Below are 22,404 nucleotides of genomic sequence, written 5' to 3'. Positions count from 1 at the left end.
ACCAAACTAGATTTTTCTCCTTATTTGTACATATCCCCGTATCAGTTAGTGGTAGTATATATATATATCTCGAAGGCCATAAAGCTGCTGCTATTTATCATCCATTAATTAACCATATAAGCCACACTGACCAAGTCATCGAGTGAGAAGACATTTTATCACAAACTAAGAGATCACCAACCAAAACTACTTTTCCTTACCTGCAAATCCACTATTTACTAGTGCATAAAATACGAACATATCAAAGCTATGTAAGAATTCGTTTCAAGCAATTACTTTCACAGAATTTTAAAAATTGTCTGAATGAAATATTGTAAGCAAAATACAGAGTTTGAGCATTTTCCATATATTAAAGTTATTTTCATGCAATGGAGCAGCGTGTTAACTTGGCCGCCTTTTCTAATCACATTGATGTAGCCCCTGAATAATTATGCCACCAGCACTACATTTTCATAAGACTCTTAAACCAACAGCTTATAAGCTTCTATTGTCACCTATGATGAAGAAAACAACCTACTGTGAATGGACACAAGGCTGTAAAAAGCCCAATTATCCGGACAGCACTAAGGACCACCAACCCCAGGCTGTAACTAGAACGGCCTTCGACAGTTTTGCTCAGTCTCTGGAAAAAATTTTCATGACGCAACCTGCCCTACAAAATCCACAGCCGTTCAGATTCGGTGTAAGAGCCCAAGTTTAGAGAAAGAGTGAAAAAAAAGAAAAGAAAAGAAACTAGAAAGGAGCACTGTTTTCTACCCATCCAAGAACAAACCACAAACACTGAACTGCAGCACACAAATGAAGTACTGGTTTCAAAATGATAACGTTCAGTGCTTTCTCTGTGCCTTGTGACACGCTCAGGAGCAGCGGTATTTTAGAGGGACTACTACTACTCCTCTTTCCAGTAGACAAACCTCTCCCTCCCTGCTCTCCTGTAGCGCAGGGCTGAGTATGCCCTGCCTGAACAAGCCAGCAAAGATATATAGGGTAACTGGGAGAGCAGAGGAATGTTACTAAACCCACCACATATCTAAATATATTTCTGAAATTACGTTTAGAGTACACCAAGAAAAATGTAAGCAAATCATTAAATGCCCTAAGCTCGAGAAGACTTCTTTCTTTTTTCCAGGCAGGGTACGGCACAAGCGAACGGCAACAGACACAGCAGTGCTGGGGATGCCTGCGTAACACCTCTGGAAATCTGGGAAGCCCAGGTGAAATACGGGTCAAGTTACAAAGGGAGAATTTCAGAGACTACCAAAGCATCATTAAATTCATATGGATTTTGGAGAGGCCAGCGGCTCCACCGTCTTGCTGCACTCCATTTAATTATTGATGGGCAGTTATAACCCTCAGCCTGAACAGCTCTGGTCTCTCCATCTTGGAATTCACTCCTGTCTCCTTTCAGCAATGAAAGCCAAGGTAGCAATGGGCACAAACTGAGGCACAGGAAGTTCCGTCTGAACATGAGGAAGAACTTCTTCCCTCTGAGGGTGACAGAGTACTGGAACAGGCTCCCCAGGGAGGTTGTGGAGTCTCCTTCTATGGAGATATTCAAGACCCACCTGGACAAGGTCCTCTGCAGCCTACTGTAGGTGACCCTGCTTCAGCAGGAGGGTTGGACTAGATGACCCACAGATGTCCCTTCCAACCCCTACTATTCTGTGATTCTGTGATTTTCATGACAGGCCACGTGAAATTCTACCACCACCCAACGGAAAATCCGTGTTCCTGCTTTCTGAATTGTAAATGCCGCTGGACATACTTAGATTTAGTGACAGCTGACCTGAGCACTTCTGCTGCTGCTGGCAGTGCTCTGCCAGGGATCCAGGCTCTCTCCCAACTTTCCTTCAGAGGCATCTTCTCATTTCCCCTAAAATAGGCTGTCAGACATGACATCCCTACCAGACAGCGTGGCAAACATCCCTGTTGATTTCCGAGCATTCAGCGCTAATACAGCTGGCACCGCAGCCCGCAGCTCCTGCCGTGACTCATCTCTTGTTGACTACACAACTTCAGCCGGGCTCCTACAAACAGGGCGTGGGCATCAGGGCTTTAAATTCTTTCTTACTCTAACCTGCAGAAAGCAAGGGCAGAAAGCTAATATCACTCTGTATTTAAAATATGTATTTGTCTACCACTCATTTTTTACTGAATTTATTTGTAACATATTGGGAATCCTTTTTATTTTTTTTTTTAATAGAGATGCTACCAGCTGACAGAAGAGCAACAAGGTGTATTGTTGAGCAAGGGACAGTGTTATCAAAATAACACAGATCTGAGCAGCCACAGAGCTTGTTAAACAAACCCAAAGGAGGCACCTGCGAACAAATCTGAAAACACAGTTTACTGAGGTAATACTTCACATGGTATCTGTGTACTTTTGGTTTCACTATCTTCTCCACAGTTTCATTTAAATAGTATTTCCCCCAGTGCTGTCTTTAATAGCTCTTTTCTCCTTTCTGCCTTCCACAGTCCTCCTTTCTTCGCCAACCAAAGTTCCCTTTCATAAAAATCACACAGTATTTGAGGCTGGAAGGGCTCTCTGGAAGTCCTCTGGCACAAGTCCCCTGCTCAAAGCACGGCCAGCTCTGAAGTCAGACTAACTTAAATAGGTAGATCAGGGTGCCTGCAGTCTTGTCTGGCTAAGTTTTGAGTATGTCCAGAGAAACTTCTCACTGTCCCATAAATATCTTCCCTTCCATCTTCTTTGTCCTCCTCAATTCCACACCCAAGCACATACGCACGGGTCTTACAAGCATCAGGGTTGCAACTACAAGCCTAATTTCAACACCTGGGAAACCATCTCTGACAGCCTATCTCCAGTGTCAGCTTTATGCAGAAGATGTGGTGTCCGTGTGCCTTACACAGGGGCTCCAGATTTTATATTGTGTTTCGTGAGTACAGAACAGGCTGGGCAAATCTGAAGCATCCATTCCTTGCTTTCTCACTGCAGGGGCGGAGGAGCAGAGCAGCAAGGCACTCCACATCCTGCAGATTCCCGCAGGGTGGTGGGATCTCACACCTCCTGTAGCACCCTGCCGCTCCCGTTCAGCTCGGCTCTTCCCTTGGCCACATTTCCAGGGCCAGTTCTCCCTGAACGCCTCTCATATCTGTTCAAAGCGCTCAGGGACAGCAGAAGAACAAACCCGATTCCTCCTTCCTTGGTCCCACCGCCACCCATGGTGCTCCCCATATCAGCACGGGGACTGCACTAGAAAATACACCTAAGTGCTACGTGTGTGGTCAGATCCTACAGCCGTTCACCAAAATTTACTTCTGCCATCTTAGTGCCAACGAGGTTTTGGTGCATTCATACAAAGTACTATGCCCATAACCTGCCGTTATGGAATTCCCACTGCATGCTAAAACCCAGGCCACTGCTGCTCCATACTCTCTGCTACACGAGCGCGCACACACATGCTCCCCCCCTTCAAAAATCCAACTGCAGGCTGCAAGTGCCAAATTCCAGAATTCCTGGCAAGCCTCAATTCAGCATAAAGCATTATAACACAACGTTTAATTACCTGATCATCTACTTTTTCCACAGACCTTGTCTCATTTAATGCCCAGAATAAATGATTTTAACTACCCCAAAAATTACTGAAGACCTTGTTTTCCCCTCATTGCTCAAAGTGCAATTCCGTGTCTTAGTTCCCACACATTATTCAAGCTCTTCTCTCCAGACAGACATTAATTTCTTCCTGAGCTCTTCCACGGTGCTCATCACTGTAGCATTTCAGAGCTTAGCATACACTAATTTACTTTCATAGAATACCAGTGAAGGAGAGGTACCATTAACCTCATTTCACAGGTGGAGAACTAGAGCACAGAGAGATCATCATCAAAGGTATGCCACAATTTAATGGTTGCAGCCTGAGATGCCTTAAGCTGGTTTTTCAGACTATCTAGGCTTATATAATTTTTTTATATATACAAACCATATTTCCCTTGGCATGCTGCAGCAACTTGCACCAGATATCTGTGAATTCAAGCTCTCAAGTCAGGAAAACGAGGGGTTAGCCCCGATGGGACGGGCAGTGGGAAGACCAGGCAGAACGCTGCACCAGGACTCGGCGCAACCTCTGCCACGTGCTGAAATCACCACAAGCGCCACAGAAAAATGAGCAAGTAGCCTTTCATTGTCATTAAAGAGAGACCACATTGAGGTTCTACAGGCACCCTTAGTTCTACTGCCTTTTAATTTTTGAGTAGATGCCCTCAGAACTGCAATAATCTTGCATGCCGGTTTGTGCATAATTTCCTGGGTTTCAGAAGGAAACTAGAAAATCCGCTGAAAAAAATGTTAGTGTTCACACACCCGAGTCATCCGCAGTCTGGTCATCACCGACTCCTGTTCTCAGCCACTGCACTACCCATGCTCTTTTCTGCTGAAAAACATAAACCAAAGTTGCGTAATAATTTTTGCACATACGATGAGGACTACCAAATTTGACTTATACAAATACTATCTACAGTAAACAGGTGTTCATATCCATGCTGATGATTAATTACAGCTGCTGGCATGCCCTATTGAAAGAGCACAGCAATCATTCAATAAATGTTTATAATCTCAACAGCAAGGGGATTATATTGTTGCTTCCTTCTTCATTCCACTAATTCCTTCAAGTTTTCCATTGGAACTGATGGCCAATATTAAAACTGACACCTCAGTCATTGCTTTTACCTCTCTCTAATCTTAGTTCATAAAACCTGATGTTTCATTCACTTCAGAACATCCAAGGAGAAAAAATAATCGCATCACTACATGTTCATGATGTAAACTGTCGAAGTCATGATTAAAAACATGAACATATACAACATTTCAGAAAGTAGAAAGTCCAGGTTTCTCTAAATTTCACTGTTTGAAACTGAACATCATATATTCCACATATACTAAAACATAAAGGATGCCAAATTCCCTAAAACTCTGGAAGTACAACTTCACACCAGCAGCCCCTGTAAGAGCAGAAAGACCTATAACGAACACATTTCTTGAGCAAGGACAATCAAGATCCTTAATAAATCAGTAAAGAATAAGACTAGAAAGTAAATGAAAGAAAAGTAGCACAGAAATTGCACACTCGTAATTGCTAGCAGGGAGAAGTACTTACGCTCCATGCAAAGAATTATATAACTCAGGTCTCATTATTTCAGTGACTCATTAATCCAGTTTCCCTCGAGTTACTCTAAAGCAGTGGTTTACCACCCATGCTCTGCCCTGCCCCAGGACTCTAAGGGCCACTTCCAGAAGAGCCACAGATAGTCATTTTAAAAAAGTAACCCTATTGCTACCAAACTTCAATGGGCTGTTGCAACACTGCTTTAGCGAAAATAAAAAGTTAAAATTCTGTGGCCTGTTTCACAGATAATGAAAATGTTTCACCAAAACCATCACGTACCTGCTTGGCTAGAATAAACGCATTGCTCCAGCCCTGAGGGGAACCCCATGGCCTCAGGTGCCTCATGGACAGACCCTGCCATTGGGTTTCATGCTAGTGTACATGTAACAACACCAGTTTAATTATCTTTGAATTTATATAAACAATATAATGCAGCTAACACCACTATCCAAACAGCTTAAGCATCTACAAACGCAAGCCCCATCCAAAGACTTACAGGCTTTTAACTAATATAAAATAGGACAGGAGTAAAACAATATTTTAATATATGCATATCACTTACGGGCTTGGAAGACCTAAATAATTTCATGGGATGCTCAAGAGCTGCTAACATTCTCCTTTTTATAACCCCTTGCTACTAGTTTGCTATCTATAAGATGAGAATAATACATAATTCTTCTCCACCTCTTGGGTTCTTCTAGAATAGATACATTCACTAATGACCACCACGAAGAAGATGGTGGATAAAGGGGGTCACCTCCAAAACACACACATAGCTCACCAGAAGTCAAGCGAACCTTTGCAAGAGGCTGGTTGTCATGAAATACAAAACTGCACTTGATGCAATGATCAACTGTATAAAAAACCCCCCTGAATCTATCACACTTGAAAAAGCAATAGAAACAGCACGAGGGTACAACATCTTGATCTAACGAGTGTCTGAAACACAACAGTCGCTTGCTACCACTTTTCTTTCATTCACAGGTCTCTGAATGTAAAAGTTGATACTGTCTGTCCCAGCAGTAAAGCTCAAATACAGTGGTCCTATTTATCACCATGCCCGGCATGCAAACTGACAACTGGACGGTGGCCTTGTGATGACAAAGTCTCTCTGGACACAGGCATCGCATCCTGTTCCTGCTGAACTCATGGTGTTGGGGTTCTCCAGACCTCAGGAAAAAAGTGACTTGTGGAAAACAGAAATACTGAAGAACTGTAATACATTAATGAAAATCTCCAGGGTCCAACAATCAGGAAACCGTCCTTCAGGAGAATGAAGTAAGAAGCTTTAATAAATTTTAGTTGTTTGAAAAAAGATTATTTTCATTGTGCTTTCAAGGCCTGCCATATTCTCTGCTTAGGTTACCAAGTCTTTTTTCTTGTAGCGTGCAACAAATGTATTAAGCTTTAGATTCAATGAAAGCTGAGATTTTACTGTACTGATGTGACAAGATCTGGCATGGGAGTAGAAATATCAACCAACCTCCCCCCGCGCACACACATGCAATTAAACTGCAGACTAGCAACACACACTCTTTGTAAAATGAAAAGCGGTTGTCCTGCACTCCTCACCCTTAAGATCAATTAACATCTCTGCAACCTGAGCTGGAGATATTCAATGCCCTTGTCACCACATTACTCATAAAACCATTAACTCTTATACAATCCCAATCAAATCTATGAGACGCTGCAAACAAGAACTATTTGTACCAATTTATGAAATGGAGAAAATCTTGACAAGAATAATGGTGCTACTGACCATACGTTAAGAAGCTATAAGCATATGGCTTCCCTCAGTGTTTTGTCTTTGTGATACTTCAGTAGCAAGCCTCTTTATCAATATTTAATACAGCTTTAAAGCCACTTAGGGTATGAAATGCAAAGACATTTGTTAGTAAGATTTTGGCAGCTGAGAGAGTTTCTGCACCACAACATTGAGATGTGTTGGGAGAATAACACCCATGCAGAGTTCTTCTACTGACATCATCCCAAATGAAGTATCACATATCCAGTATTCACTCTAACTAATTGTTCCCAGATTTCATCTTCAACTTGGAGTTATACAAAATTTTCAGTTCTTCCTTTCTGCCTTATTTGCTAGGCTAGGAGTCAAATACCTTACCTTCACTTTCCAGTGATGACACAGAGAGAGAGAGAGATGGGACCATTAATGGAAAGAAGGGAAAGATCATTACATGCATTTTAGAGGCAAATTCAAAGAAGCTGATGTCCTAGCACTGAGGAACCAGATGATTCTCACACAAGAACTGTGGAAGAATTAATACAAGGCATCACAGAGAAAAATGATACATGACTTTACCACAGATACATCATGGCAGACTACCTTGTCTAAAATATCAATGCTCTTGTCTAACAACATATACCAGGCCTTGACAAACGATGGAAAAATAATACTAGTGGGATTCTGAGTGACTAAATGGAACATTTTACAGTCAGGGCTAAGAAAATGGGGCCTTTTGCGTTAGAGGGACTTTACTAGTAGAATTCTTAAAAACATTGATTTGGGGGATCATTCTTTAATATTTTCATTGCATCAACACAGAAAGTAAAACCTTTATGCCAACGGACTATGCTGCTGACATCAAGTTGGGACAAACAACAGAAGAAGAAGAAGAATCAATGACAACAGAGTCTCTTTCAGGAAGAGATGGATGAAGAGAAACCAGAAGTAAGGCAAATAAGCCAAAATTTAACACTGAACATTCACAGCAATGCCCTCTGGACCTGCATGGGCAGATCATGACAACCACATTTCGCGCGACCTGTGGGGTTCAAAAAGCGGCTGGAACAAAACCAAACCCTTCTAAGCGTTTTGTAAAATAAAAGACATAGTGCTGAATTCAGACTGGGGTGGGGAAAGGAGGGGTTTTGTGTTTGTTTTGGTCAGAGGTGACCAAATCAGGCTGGACCCCAAAAATACCTTCCCTGCTCAAGACTAGGCTGAAACTCAAAGGTCTTGGCAAAACACCCTGACTTTAGCAAAAGGACATATGTAACTTTTGGGAGCACTGCAGGCAGCTCTGCTACACAGTGTTCCTGACGTTTGCTATCAGTCTTGGTAATAATACAACAAGTGCCTTTTTCACACAAAGCCTCATTAAAAGGAACAGGTTGAATGGCAGTGCCGTAACACTGCACAAGATTGCCACAACACTTTTTAAAGCGTTTTATGCAATAAGCACCAACTTATCCGAGTAGGTTGGACGCCAATTTCATCATCCATTGTGTTCATACTGCAAAGTCTCACTGGAACGAGTATGACGTCTGCACTAATAATGTCAATACGTGTTTGTGTGCCAAGATTATTCTTTTCGTTACTCTAGCATTATGCAGCACAGACAGAGACCCTCCAGAAAGGTAAGAGAGCTGATATTGCACGTCAAAACAAGGAGATCCATTTACCTGAACTCAAATGGACGAAACATCCAAGCTCTGACTCGAGAGTCGGGGTCTCTTTTTTACACACGGAGCATTAAGCACTCCTGCACCTTCCTTTCATCCCAGTGAAAATGAAATGTGTGTCCCAATATCACAGGTAATGGGGTCTTCCAAGACAAAGCTTCAGAGGAGTAAAGACAATACACCTAACTGCAGCAGCTACACTATCCCACTATCCACGTGCAGCTGGGCTAAGGACAAACTAAAGTCACCTTTTTACTGTGATATCCAGAGGCCTATTCTATTTTTAACTTTGTTTTCTTTCTGTGTCATCCTCTGGTTATTCTAATGTAGTTTCTGCATTTTTCCATTAATTCTGCCTCCACACAACACTCTAAAACAATACTACAAATGGGGGGAAGAGTGAGTAAGAAGTTCATGAAGTAACTGGCTCAGGCAATCTCCAAATGCACTGGTTAATTGGGTATGTAACTCATAAATGACGATGGGGGAGGTATGGATAACAACGCAGGGAGAGGAAACTAAGTCTAAAAAAGCTCCAACTCCGTTCAGTTGAATGAACAACAGGTCTTTGATTTCATCAGCTCCGATATTCTGAACATCATACCAAAAAGTACGCCCTTATTCTCAAGCACGCATTCTTCTAAGCAAACACATGCAGAAGGAACGGCTATTAAAAGCTCTGCGATTACTCTAAGTTTGCACTGTAAACAGCCTAGCACCAGACCATAATTAAATTAAGTATGAAACATTTCATTGTCCCCATTACATGAAATCCGATTTCAAGAGAGCATCTACAGTAGCACCAGGAGCATCTTTTCATATTTTGTATATTGCTTTAAGTAGCTACCACACCTGTCCAACCAAAACAGTGACACTTAGAGCACCACGGAAAGACCAGACAAAAGCAGCACCTGAGGAGCAATTATGCTTGATGTGGTACCTCTATAAAGACTCCCTGTCTCTAATCTCCTGTGACACATTTGGTACAAGTAACTGAGAGAAGCTGCGAACTCCTTGTGCATCCAGCTCCATGGGACCGTGCACTGTTTTGACCATTCAATCCGAGTATTATGATCACTGATGCAAACACCACTTCAAAATCTGACACACATTTGTCCTGTCTGAAATACTAATGACCTCCACAGGCCAAAGTGTGTACTATCCTTTTATGTTCTAAGTAGAATAAAAGGAAAAACCTATTAGATATTCGCCTCAATCTCAGTGTCTTACATTAAGTCAAGAGTTAATAATTTATTAATCAGCATTCAAGAAATCCTTATTACATGTGACAGTTTTTAGAGGGGTTTTGCTTTCTTATTTAAAAGACCTTCAACAACAACAATCAGCTAGGGAAATACTTTGACATACTGCTTTGACGGGTTCCTTTGATTTACATATTAAAGCAAGAAAGTTACGTGCTTTCACTAACTTTTTCACGTTTTTCAGTGCTAAGTAGATTTTAAATTTTTAGGTCTTGTGTAGAAGATTTTATGCCAACATGTTACCCGTTACAACTGCATTGCCCCCAAAATAGGTCTTTTTCTTATAACAACTCCGTCTTAACAACACAGCGTCCCCATGGGTGCTCCGGGCACGTCCCCTACTCCGGGAGATGCCCAGGGCAGACGGGAGCTTTGAAACCCCCCAAGTACAGGGGACAAACCCTCCCGAGCTGCAGGGAACCATGCACGGTTTGCACAGGCACTTCCAAGCAGGCAGTTTATTTTGGTTTCGGGCAAGCTGCTGCTGTCACGTGAGCACAAGCAAACAAACCCCACCACTTCATTCTTCACCAGTGGTCCTGGCAGCAGCCCGCTTGAGTTACTCACTGCTGAAAAGACCAGGTCACGGTGGAGGCTCAGAGAACGGACTCTCCCTTGGCAGCAAACATTAATCATCAACTCAAATGAGTGATCGCTGCCTTTATAGCGCTTTAAAAACATCCACCATGCAGCTTTCCAGAGGCATTATGCAAGGGCTACCGCCACCTCATCGCTTCTCCACACAAAGTGTTGTAACAAAAGGTTTCCAGCAGTCAGACTCCATGAACGGCACCTGAAATCCCACCCGGGCTGGCAGGCAGACCCCGCTTGCTCAGAGAGCGGCCGTGCCACTTCAGCCGCTTTGTCTTGTTCATCAGCAGCCACAGCCAGATAAAGCCCTGACAGGAACCGATGTTTCAATACTCGGGTGAGGCTCAGGTTCCAGCAAGCGCAGAGTATTGTTCACATTTGGGGGGTCTAGGGTTTTTGAACATCTTAAAGGCACAACATTTTATCACAGCCAAAGAAAAGGAGGTTATGCAAAATACTTACTTCGAAAATGCTCTGAGGCATAATAGTAGACATCCTCGTAGCCCTCATGGTAATCCTCCTCTGGCCGGTACTTTTTGCCTTTTCTTCTTCTCGATCTTCTTATCTGCTTGACGAAGCCCAAGAAGCGCTCCATCCCCTCCCTCAGCAGCACCAGCCGGCAGCCCCCCTTGCCCTCTGCTTCACAAAGAGCTGTCCCAGCACGAATCAACCGCCAGCACCGGAGCAAAGCTGCAGCCTCCAACCAGCTGCTCTGGTACCATTAAAAAACCCCTCCCTTCTCTCAGCTGTGACTAGGAAGCATACTGTTTTCTCTTTAAAAAAAAAAAAACCACACAGGGGGTGAGGGGGTGGACTTTATCAAATCTACTGACTGGAATATTTCAACATAAAAATAGACAAAGGAGGAAAATCATGAGGCGAAAGGAGAAAGTCAGGATTTCAAGAGGTTATCAAACAGCAGAGGACAAAGTTGAAGAGACCTGCCTGCCAGCGAGGGGAAGCCCAGCACTGAGAGCTCCCTGTCCTGTGTCTCCATCATTTGAAGAGGGGCTGGGAGGCGGGGATAGATGTTAGTCAATGGACTGAACCATATCTCAAGGCAAAACAGGTTTTCATTCTCCAGTTAAACACTGCCCTCATATTTATCCGGGCACAGGCTCAGAAGCCCGTTTGATTTTATTTGCTGTAAGAAGAGGAAACACGTCGACCCACTTCTGGCATCACATATGCTGGATGAATAAATAGCAAAGTGGTTTAACCCATACACACAGCCCACTCACGGGCAAGTGTGTGCTGAATGTGTTAATTGGAGCAGCAGGGAGAAAGCTCTGCAGCTGTTAAAAAATGACACATATACCCACTGGGCATTAGTGTATTCTAATCACTGCTAGATCTAAACATTAAAAGGCACTCCACAGACAGGTCTCCTACAGAGCCAGCCAGGATAGATGGCAATAGGCAAACAAAGGAAGCAGCATCACAAGCATACCACGATGATACTCCTCTCAATTCCCAGCAGAGTTTTAAAAACTTTAAAATTCAGGTACGGCAGACTATCCTTTGCACAGGATGACGGGAGCAAAAAGCCTGAAAAGGTGCTGGCTCTCTTCTGCTGCTGCATGCCTGAATCCCACACGCATTCCCCAAGATAAGGCTGGAATTTCATCCGTGTTTCTGCTGTAGTTGCCCTCCTGCACAAGAACAAAAGCAGTGTCTGCTCGAATCTTATCACGCTGACATCTGCCACGGCGTTTTTTTGTAACCTCACTCCCGCAAGCCAAGTGAGGTCTCCAGTCCAGCAGGACCTCTCCTCGCTGATGGCACAAGTCCGGGATCAACCAGTCACCTCAGTCAAACCACGTGCCCAGCACGGTCACCTGCATCCATGCTCGCAGGAGATACCATTTTGCACCTGTGAGCATGAGGAAGTCAGAGAGTCTTCCTGTAAAACCAATTTTACAGCATCATCACCTGGAAGATGAAGAGCAGGCAGAGGTGGGATTAGTTTCTGGTGACAGAGACACTTCGGTGAGTCACTATTTAGCAAAAAGCAAACCAGGGCAGTTTTTATTTTTAAAGCATGAAAAAAAAAAATAAGTAAAGCAAAAGCCAGGATTGCAATTTATCACTGTTTCAACAGAAGCATGCAGAGATTGATCAGAACTGACTTGGGATTTTCTAGGTTTAAAACACGCAGAAGTTACTAACAGAGGTCAGCTAGACCTGCTATCTGAGGGTCCTAAACGAACACAGGCTGAAAGCAGGCACTGGAACTCTTCTGGGTTGTTCCAGCATCCCTGGTATTTTAAAACAATATTGTCACAAAACCACCCCCATTTTATCCATAAAAGCTCAAAAACCCCTGGATGCACCTACCGAGCTCCCCACAGGAATACAGACTCATCCTCCTTGACCTCACCAGCCTCTGCTTTTCCACTGTGAAAACGCAGCCGCTGTCGCTAGCTGATGAACACCCTGAGGGCACTACCGGAATTATTTTTAGTATAACTTCTATAAGGAGGTTGTGTTTTATTACAAGTCTGTTTTTATCACACAGCTTTCAACTTTCAAAGGGTAAAGACCTTAGAGGAATATTACAGGCATATCACCAAAAATAAAAAAGCCAACAAACCTTTTTATATGGATCTTTAAGAAAGGATCACTGTATGTTCTGACAGTTTTAATTCACATGTCTCTTCTACGCTGTGCCACCAAGCAGGAAAAACACCACATTAGTATCATGAATCATGAAAACCAAAGACAGCCTACAGCAGCGGAAGCACTCTCTTTTCAGAGAGGGAAACATCATTTCGATGCTATATTTGGTCCTGTACAGCACTGTCCCTTACAGATGTGCAAAAAGTTATTTCTAGGTGTCAGAAACATTCATCTTGGAGACAGAAGTCTAGCAGCCACCACCATTCCCTAAAGTTAAACTACAAAGTGAATTCAAAGCGATACGGCTACTTTTTAAGAAGGAGGGAATGTAGAAGTTTCTTGCTTTTAAACAGTCCTCTAAATGAGAGCTGAAAGCTGGAATTGGGCAGACACCTGGCTTTCATCAAGAAAATACGCTCTTCTCCAGCATCGCTGGTGCTAAACCTGCTGCTGCAGCAGAAGCGTCGGCTGGAGCAGCAGCTTCCCCGGCCTGAGCGCACCCCAGGGAGACTTCGGTCCCTTCCGTAACAAGACTAACACAGCAAATCAGCAGTCAAGGGAGCAATCAAATGATCTCACCTAGCACAGTAAGCACCAGATGTAGTACATCAACTGCCTGACCATTTTCTAGGGAGAACCGACCCAAGTTTCGTTGAATTTTGAGCTTTGGAAAGCGTGTCATTACCTTGCGCAACGGACCTTCCCTTCTCTTCCCTGTGCTCATGAAGTGCATTGCCCAGGTGCATCACATACATATATGGCTAATTTAGTAAAGCAGAAAAAAATGCACTAAACAGTATTACTGATCAGTGCTCAAGGTAATGACTCCTACATATCTTGTATAGAAAGCATGAAGGGGCTGGGGGGAGCATTAGCACTCTTCAGATAAGCACGGCAGCTTCAAGCTCTGCTACTCTTCCCTGTATCCCACCAGCTACTACCGTCTACAAAGGCCGGCTCCATCTCCCACATCAAAGGTGCGGAAGCAGATGTTGCCCACGGTTTCCAACCCACAAGCTGACGGTCTTGTCAGCATGTAAATTATACACCTGTTTCCCTTCGCACGAGTGTAAACAGCAGAGACAAACAATTTTAGCATTTTTCTTTTTTAAATATAGAAAAAGCTGAACTTTTGATAGGGTTTTCCCCACCCTAAAATACTTTGGTATTCAGGGCAATTTAAGGAGAAGAAAATACCTTAACTGAGGGCAATGCTGTCATATATCAATAGGAGTCACAGTATTAAGTGTTTTACTACACTGTAAAGATTTCCAAACAAAACTTCTGTTTCATATGCATTAAATACTACCCCTACCACTTTGCTGAGAACACTGGAGACATTCGTTAGCTACTCTTCATGCCATACCTGTAAATATTTTATTATAGTCCTACTTTCAAAGGTACAAGCAGAGAATTCAGTTTCACAAACACAGCTTACTGCAGTTAAATAAAAACCCAAACAGTTAACTGCTGCTTTCCTCATTGCTCAAGATTCACCCTTCTGCAGCTTCTGGTGGTGAACAACTCACTCCTTCACGGAAATAAATACAGAATCATAGAATCATAAGATGGAAAAGACCTCTAAGATCATCAAGTCCAACCATCAACCCAACACCACGTTGCCTACTAAACCACATCATGAAGTGCCTCATCTACACGTTTTCTGAACACCTCCAGGGATGCTGACTCCACCACTTCCCTGGGCAGCCTGTTCCAACATTTGACAGCCTCTTCCATGAAGAAATTTTTCCTAATATCCAATCTAAAACTCCCCTGATACACCTTGAGGCTGTTTTCTCTCGTCCTATTGCCAATTACTTGGGAGAAGAGACCAACACCCGCCTCACTACAACCTCCTTTCAGGTAGCTGTAGAGTGCGATAAGGTCTCCCCTCAGCCTCCTCTTTAAACAACCCCAGCTCCCTCAGCTGCTCCTCAAAAGACTTCTTCTGTAGACCCCTCACCAGCTTTGTTGCCCTTTTCTGGACACACTTCAGCACCTCAATGTCCTGCTTGTAGTGAGGGGCCCAAAACTGAACACAGTGCTCGAGGTGCAGTCTCACCAGTGCCAAGTACAGGGACACAATCACTTCCCTACTGCTGCTGGCCACACTATTCCTGATCCAAGCCAGGATGCCATTGGTCTTCTTGGCCACCTGGGCACACTGAGGCTCATGTTGAGCTGTCAACCTACACCCCAAGGTCTTTTTCCGCTGGGCAGCTTTCCAGCCACTCTTCCACAAGCCTGTAGCGTTGCATGGGGTTGTTGTGACCAAAGTGCAGGACCCGGCATTTGGCCTTGTTGAAACCCATACAGTTCGCCTTGGCCCATCAATCCATTCTGTCCAGATCCCTCTACAGAGCCTTCCTACCCTCAAGCAGATCGACACTCCCACCCAACTTGTTGTCATATGCAAACTTACTGAGGGAGCACTCAATCCCTCATCCAGATCACTGATAAAGATGTTAAACAAGACCGGACCCAAAACTGAGCCCTGAGGGACACTCGTGACCAGCTGCCAGCTGGATTTAGCTCCATCCACTACCACTCTCTGTGCTTGGCCATTCAGCCAGTTTTTGACCCAGCGAAGAGCACACCCGTCTAAGCCATGTGCTGCCAGCTTCTCCAGGAGAACGCTGTGGGAAACAATGTCAAAGGCCTTAAAGTCCAGGTAGATGACATTCACAGCTTTTCCCTCATCCACTAGGTGGGTCACCTGGCCATGGAAGGAGACCAGGTTGGTTAAGCAGGACTTGCCTTTCATGAACCCATGCTGGCTGGGCCTGATCCCCTGTTGTCCTGCACTTGCCTGGTGAGCACACTCAAGATGAACCGCTCCACAATCCTCCCTGGTACCGAGGTCAGGCTGACAGGCCTGTAGTTCCCTGGATACTCCTTCTGGCCCTTCTTATAGACAGGCGTCACATTAGTGAGCCTCCAGTCGTCTGGGACCTCCCTTGTTAGCCAGAACCACTGACAGATGATGGCTTGGCCAGCTCCTCCGCCAGTTCCCTCAGTACTCTCAGCCTTGTCCTCCTTCTTGGTGGCAATGTTCTCCCCTGCATACAGTAAAGGATGGAGATACTCCTTGGCTCTCTTTTTATTGTTAATGTATTTGCAAAAACATTTTGTCTTATCTCTTACAACAGTGGCCAGACTGAGTTCTAGCTGGGCTTTTGCCTTTCTAATTTTTTCTCTGCATGACCTAACGACATGCCTGCAGTCTTCTTGAGTTGCCTGCCTTTGGCTCATCCTTTCTCCATGAATATGCCTACTCCAATCAAAGCAAGTGCTCTATTGCCATTTCCAAGGTGGCTTCCTTAGAAGAAGCAAGGATTGTCATGCTGTCTCCAACATGACTTGCATAATAAAAATTTTGCCAAGTAACACTAATTACGTAACATTTACATTCTCAGTTTTGATAAGTGATTTGTTTAAGTTAAGAAGCAGCTCCATCAAACTGGATCTGTCTCAGTTCAGTGACTTACTGGAAAAGACTTCATGGCAGTAATGAAATAAATATACCATTAAAACACTGTCCTTTTCAAATAGTTACGCTGAGGCATAAATGCTTTTGCAGCCATGGATAATTCTCTAGAAGACGGATGTCAATTTAAGCTTTAATTTGCCTTCGCCTCCATAACAAAAGATTAGGTCTCTCATCACGTAAAGTATCTGCATTTAACATTTTACCTGCACAAAATTAGCTATGCAGTTATCTAGGTAAACTTTCACAGGGGGCATACCTATTTTCTACTGCACTTTTTCCAGTATTTGGGGAAAGCAGCAGCAAAAACATTTTGGTATCCAAGGATAAGCTGCTCAGGTAGTAAATATTTAACAAGGATTTTCATTTGAGTGGGCTTGCAAACCTGATGCGTTGAAATCAAAGCCTGTACATGAAGCAAGCCTCTCTAACGTTTTGTATCATAAATACAGAATGGAACTGGCCCCAAATATTAACAGGCCTAAGCAGGTATTATGCACCCTGTTCATCAGCATGTTTGTGTTTAAGAAATCCAAAATGTTTTAGATGGAAGAACGCTCCTGTGTCTGCCTCTGTTTCTCTGGGCAACCCCTAAAGGCCTTCTGGGGGAAAGAATGCTCCCACCAGGAGGCAATCACGCAAGACGGACAACAGCAGCCGCAGAGACCTACCTGCTTCAGGTTACTCTCTCAGAAAAAATCCACAAAAACACAAATGCACAATACAAAAATTAAGATGAATATAAACAGTTCTTGAAGGTTGGCTAAATACAGAAAATAGTTCTTTATCCTCCTCCCTCAAGTCCCTAATCATAAATATACTGAACAGATCCTTTCTTCTCTGGCTCTCTTTCAACTGAGGGATGTCTCTGATGATCTGCTGTCATCGTTTCTGGAGACCAGCAACAACAGACAAAGGAACTATTCCCCTTATTCATCTTACAGTATCATCTTGCCTGACCTTCTAGTTCATCATGAGCAGATGTTTGTTTACTTGTCATAATTGCTCATGTTAACGCTGCAATTTTCCACTTGAAATTTGCCCTAAAAATTTTAAGTGTAAAATGTGGTCTTATCTATTTGAAAATTATCAAATGCCAGTAATTTACAATCTATTAAGCACTGTAAGAACATATGGTCCATATATGCAGAAGCAGTGCCAGGCACAAAGTCAAAATTGTGTGTGAAGAGAAACTAGCAGCCCACCACCCCCTGAGGTACCACAGTACCACTCAAAACCCCTCTGCCTGAAGCGAGCTTCAGAACACAGCTCCCATGCTCTTCCTAAAGATGCCTGCAGAGATCACTGAAAGCACGGGACATAGTAAATACTACACTGCTCATCCCTTGCATTTCACAATAGAAAAAAAAAATGCAGAACAACCAGTGCACTGTCTCTGGAATATTGCTACATGAGAACTGGATGGTGATAAAATACTGCTTATCCACTACTGTTATTTTTAAGATCTGATACTTTTTATATACCTTTAAATTATCATTAAACTCGGTTTCACAAGTCATTCATACATTCTTGTTATTCATTGCTCACATATAATCATAGACCATGGTTTCCTTCTGCTCCTGAATTAAAGAACACAAGACTTAAGTACTGGAGTTCAGCTTTTCTATCACCTAGTTGTAGACTAACTGGCAAATTTAAATTTTTTTTTTTTTTGCAAGTGAACACACACATTTTCAAGAGAGACTTACCACTGCCAGCAAATACTTGGAGGAGTTATGTATTGTATTTTATCACATATATTATTTCATATTAACATTCCCAATGGTTCTGCTTTTTGCAACATTTTCTCACATTTAAGTGTGGACACAGAACTGTGAATGCCAATGCAGTGAACAAGGATAAAGTAGAACATAAAGGACAGAGGAAGAGGCTACATCCATTTTGAGGGAATTGGGGGCTGCTTGCGGGTTTAATACAAGAACGCTGCCTCTCGTATATGAAGAATGCTGAGAAATCTTTGTAGGACGGTTTTAAAAGGGTCACTTGTCAAGTTGAATTTCATGCAGAATGTATGCTTCAGGGAAAAGAAGCTTTTTTTTTCCCCCCCTTCAATTCAGCTGAAACACTTTTGCATGCATTCTATTTTTCTTCTTCTCTTTCTAGCCTATTTGGCTTTAAATAAGTGACTAATTTGAATACACGAATATGCAGAAATGAAGGTTAACCTGACCACCACCAAGGAAATACAGCTTGGGTAAAATTAAGTACAAAAAAAGTTTAAGTTTGCTTAATATTGTTTGACACCAATAATCATTCTACAAGAAAAGCTAACCAGAGTATTACTCTCACCAGATTTAAAACCCCTCAAGGGCTGAAGCAGTAGACTGATATTTTAGAATACTAAAACTAGAACATAATTCTTTGAGAAGTCTGAATTAAAGGTGTTTTCATCTTTCTAAAGAAACGTACAAAATGGTTAGAGGGAACACTACCAAGATTTTGCATACTGTGTCTGTTTTATGCACAAAGTGTACCAAATCAACTAAAAAATACATATGGAGACGTGGTTTGGAATACGGACATGGTTTCTACTCCTTACTGAGTAAAAAAGTGTCATATTTCCCTCATTTTCCAGTCTTTAAAAACTGCACATTTAAATTTTTAACATAATTAAAATGTATGTAGAGCACTGGAAAGAAAGAATAATTAATTAATTAAATTACAGGTCATTAGAATAAAAATACCTAGCAAATACATTAAATGAAGTTCTTGCACAAAAGCATCAAATATTTTCTTAGACTGCACACCTTAGACTACAGAAGGTATAGGGTGCCATCAAACAAGGTTGAGGTAGGTGGGATTTCACAGTTAATTGACAATGGAAGACCTGAATGCGATGTGTGAGATTTAAGGTAGGCCACAGAAGAATCCATCACTGGACATCTCTTCCCATGAGAAAGTTTATGCAAGATACTTTTTATTATATGACATTAAATAGATTTAGTTTCTTTTACCTTGTAAAATTAGCAAAAAAGCTTGTGGAAAAGCCTTCTGCACATCCTCCCATAGATGCATCCTATCTTACTCACTGAGACTCTTCCCCACCATCCATGGCCACACTGAGCAGTGAGCTCTACGTACACACACACACACACCACACACACACGTATTCCCATAGATCACCCCACTTCCACGGGCAAAGAGAGGTTTCTTCTTAAAACACAATGGACCAGCATGATACAAAACACTATGAAGAAGCAACCTCCACGTGCCACTTCATATAAATCCTCTTCTCTGCCCGTCTTCTACCTGATATCAATCCTCTGTGTCAGAGATATCGTATGTGCCATAGAACAGGTTGCCCAGAGGAGTTGTGGCTGCCCCCTCCCTGGCAGTGTTCAAGGCCAGGCTGGATGGGGCTTTGAGCAACCTGGTCTAGGGGAAGGTGTCCCTGCCCATGGCAGGGGGGTTAGACTAGATGATCTCTAAGATGCCAAGAATCTCTAAGAACTCAAACCATTCTATAATTCTATGCTGATTTAGGTTTACAAGCTCTTTGGTGCACAAGAACATCTGTATTCCCCAGCAGCACCATAACGGGTGTTCTACTTCTTCCTTACTAATACTTAGTAACAGTAGCCATTTGGGAGCAGTGAAAAGCTTGTTATGTTTCATTATTGAAAACATTCACCAGTCTTATACTGTGCATTTCTCTCGTCAAAGAATTATTGCAACAAGAAATTTGTAATTTGTTTAATAAATTGAAGGAGCAGTTAGAAGTAATAAAGGATGGGCAACAGGAAAGAAATCTGACAGGGAAAAGTGCAACGAGGAAACTGGAGCAATGAAAAAGCCCCTCTGGGAAAAAACACAGGCATCCAGAAAGTGATTTGTATCCTAAGCCTCGTATGTTTTTATCAGGGTCAAGATACGGTGGATAAATAAAAACATTTTATTGCAGGTGAGCTCTGACAAGAAGAAAATTCTGTTCAACAGTCAAGAAAAGACAACGACAGACAAACTTTCCATTATGATCATGTGAATTTACGATTAAAGACTATGTAAATATATATGCAAATTAAACCATCCATCTGGAGTCCCCGGCCCTCGAGGCATGGGTCAACACAACGCAATGAAGAATCCAGTTATTCAGATGGATTAACCCTTCTCCTTCTCCCTAAATACCCTCCCCACATCCAGTTGGTCCCTTTTTCTTTTTAAACCCCGAGTTCTCAGTAATTCCTGTTGCCCTTGCACAATCTGAAACCGCAAAGCATACTGAGTAAAAAGAACACAGAATGGAAAGGCAAAAGGACGACTTCACATGTTACCTTATATTAATGAGGCCCAAGTATTGCATGTCCACAGAACTGAAGGATCACGGTTTCCATCCACGAGTCCTCGATACAATAGCAAGGCCCATTGAACATTAGTGTGGTACTACATCTCCCTCATGCCAACCAGCAGTTTGGGAAATGAGAGCTGCTGACACCTTTTTATGGATGAGGTTTGACTCCCCTTCTGTTCCCATCCCAAGGGCACAATGCAGGTTCTGCAGTTCAGACTGTAATTTGTTTCCTAGTGCAAGTCCATCTTCTTCCATTCAGGAAAAAAAGAGAAAATCTGCTTTACGCTGTTGTGAAGCGGTTAAAGAAAATATAAACAAACAAAACACACAGACTTTTGAATTGTCTGCTCTGTTCTCCTCCATGAGAACATCCAAAACTAGAAACACTGCTAGGAGGCAAACCACAGGGAAAAAACGCATTACATGCTGGGCTTGTGAAACTCATTCGCTTCTGCCATGAGTTTTGCCATTTTCTGCTGGAAATTCACTTTTACTGTAACAGCTTTGCCATATAAAATTGTGGGACTGGGATGGGATCATTTGTTCAGTGTTGCACCTTTCACAGGGTAATGATACTGGGTAGCACAAATACTTCTGTTCTTACTTGTAAAAGACTATGAGATCGTTGACCTCAGCAGACATTCCAGAAGTGATTAGGGCTATTGAGGTTTCTTCTCTTCAGAAGTTGACAGTTTCCAAACGAAAGATTACTTTGAATTTACATCCCGTGGCACTTAGTAGAGACAAAATAACCTGACTTCACACTCCCATTTGAATTACTTCCAGATTTACTTCCTTCCTCTCTTGTGGCCCTCCTTGCCATTGGTAAATGCAAATGTTTATCCAGGTGTTCTCAGAAGTCATCCCCCACGCATCCATTTGATTCCCTTGCGTAACACACGTGTGCATCCTCATACTCTCTTCCCTGTTGTCTTCAACCCAATCCACATCTTCAGGTGTTGCTTCTTTCTTGGTCTACAGGTTATGTCACAGGAATCTGCTACTGCACCTATTGAAGTTTTTGCCCCCTGTGATCTATTTAGACACCTGAGTCAAAAATCTGCATATCAAGAAACACACAGCATTCCCCCTGGTTAATTATGAAAGACACAGGAGATGAATACACTCCTCAAAGAGCAAGTTGCATATTTCCTAATGCATATATGAAGTGGCAGAGCTCACAGCTAATCACTTCAAGATTCAAGAGACCAAGAGACTTGAAGACTTCAGTTTTCACCAACACTAACCAAATGACCAAAGCAAAAATCAAGGAAATTTTACACAAGACCAGCTAAATTATTACCAGTCAGTGTACAAAACTGAGACCGCTAACTTCACTATCCTAAAGAGGTTCGTAACTTCTTGCAGATGTTCCAGCTGAGAAGCATTTACACTGGTTTAGATGCTCAGTATATACCTAAAGGCAACATTCTGAAAGATGAAAATACAGATTTGATGTGTATTTTACAAGATGACTTGTTAGATATTGGTGTTTTAATTACTCAACCATTAAAATTTTGCTCAGAAACACTAAAGCAACACTGTAGAGATGCTCACGCATTCTCCCTCATTTTAAACCACATTGTGCAC

At 42.6% G+C, this 22,404-nt stretch overlaps 1 protein-coding gene across 9 annotated transcripts in view; it reads right to left on the bottom strand.

Moving 5' to 3' along the window:
* GRIP1 (glutamate receptor interacting protein 1) overlaps positions 1 to 22,404 on the bottom strand; it is a 353,630-nt gene that overhangs the window by 235,326 nt on the left and 95,900 nt on the right. For 7 of the 9 annotated variants that reach the window (XM_075427897.1, XM_009931586.2, XM_075427894.1 and 4 more), the window contains exon 1: positions 10,862 to 11,365. The exons of the other annotated variants lie outside the window; for them this stretch is intronic. In XM_075427897.1, the coding sequence (XP_075284012.1) occupies positions 10,862 to 10,994 (133 nt within the window). In that variant the 5' untranslated portion in view covers positions 10,995 to 11,365. Of the gene's footprint in view, positions 1 to 10,861; positions 11,366 to 22,404 lie in introns of those variants that run through there. 9 annotated transcript variants of the gene reach the window in all.

The sequence above is a fragment of the Opisthocomus hoazin genome, chromosome 8 (genome assembly GCF_030867145.1).
Source record: "Opisthocomus hoazin isolate bOpiHoa1 chromosome 8, bOpiHoa1.hap1, whole genome shotgun sequence".
NCBI lineage: Eukaryota > Metazoa > Chordata > Aves > Opisthocomiformes > Opisthocomidae > Opisthocomus > Opisthocomus hoazin.
This window is presented reverse-complemented; position numbering and strand designations above follow the sequence as displayed.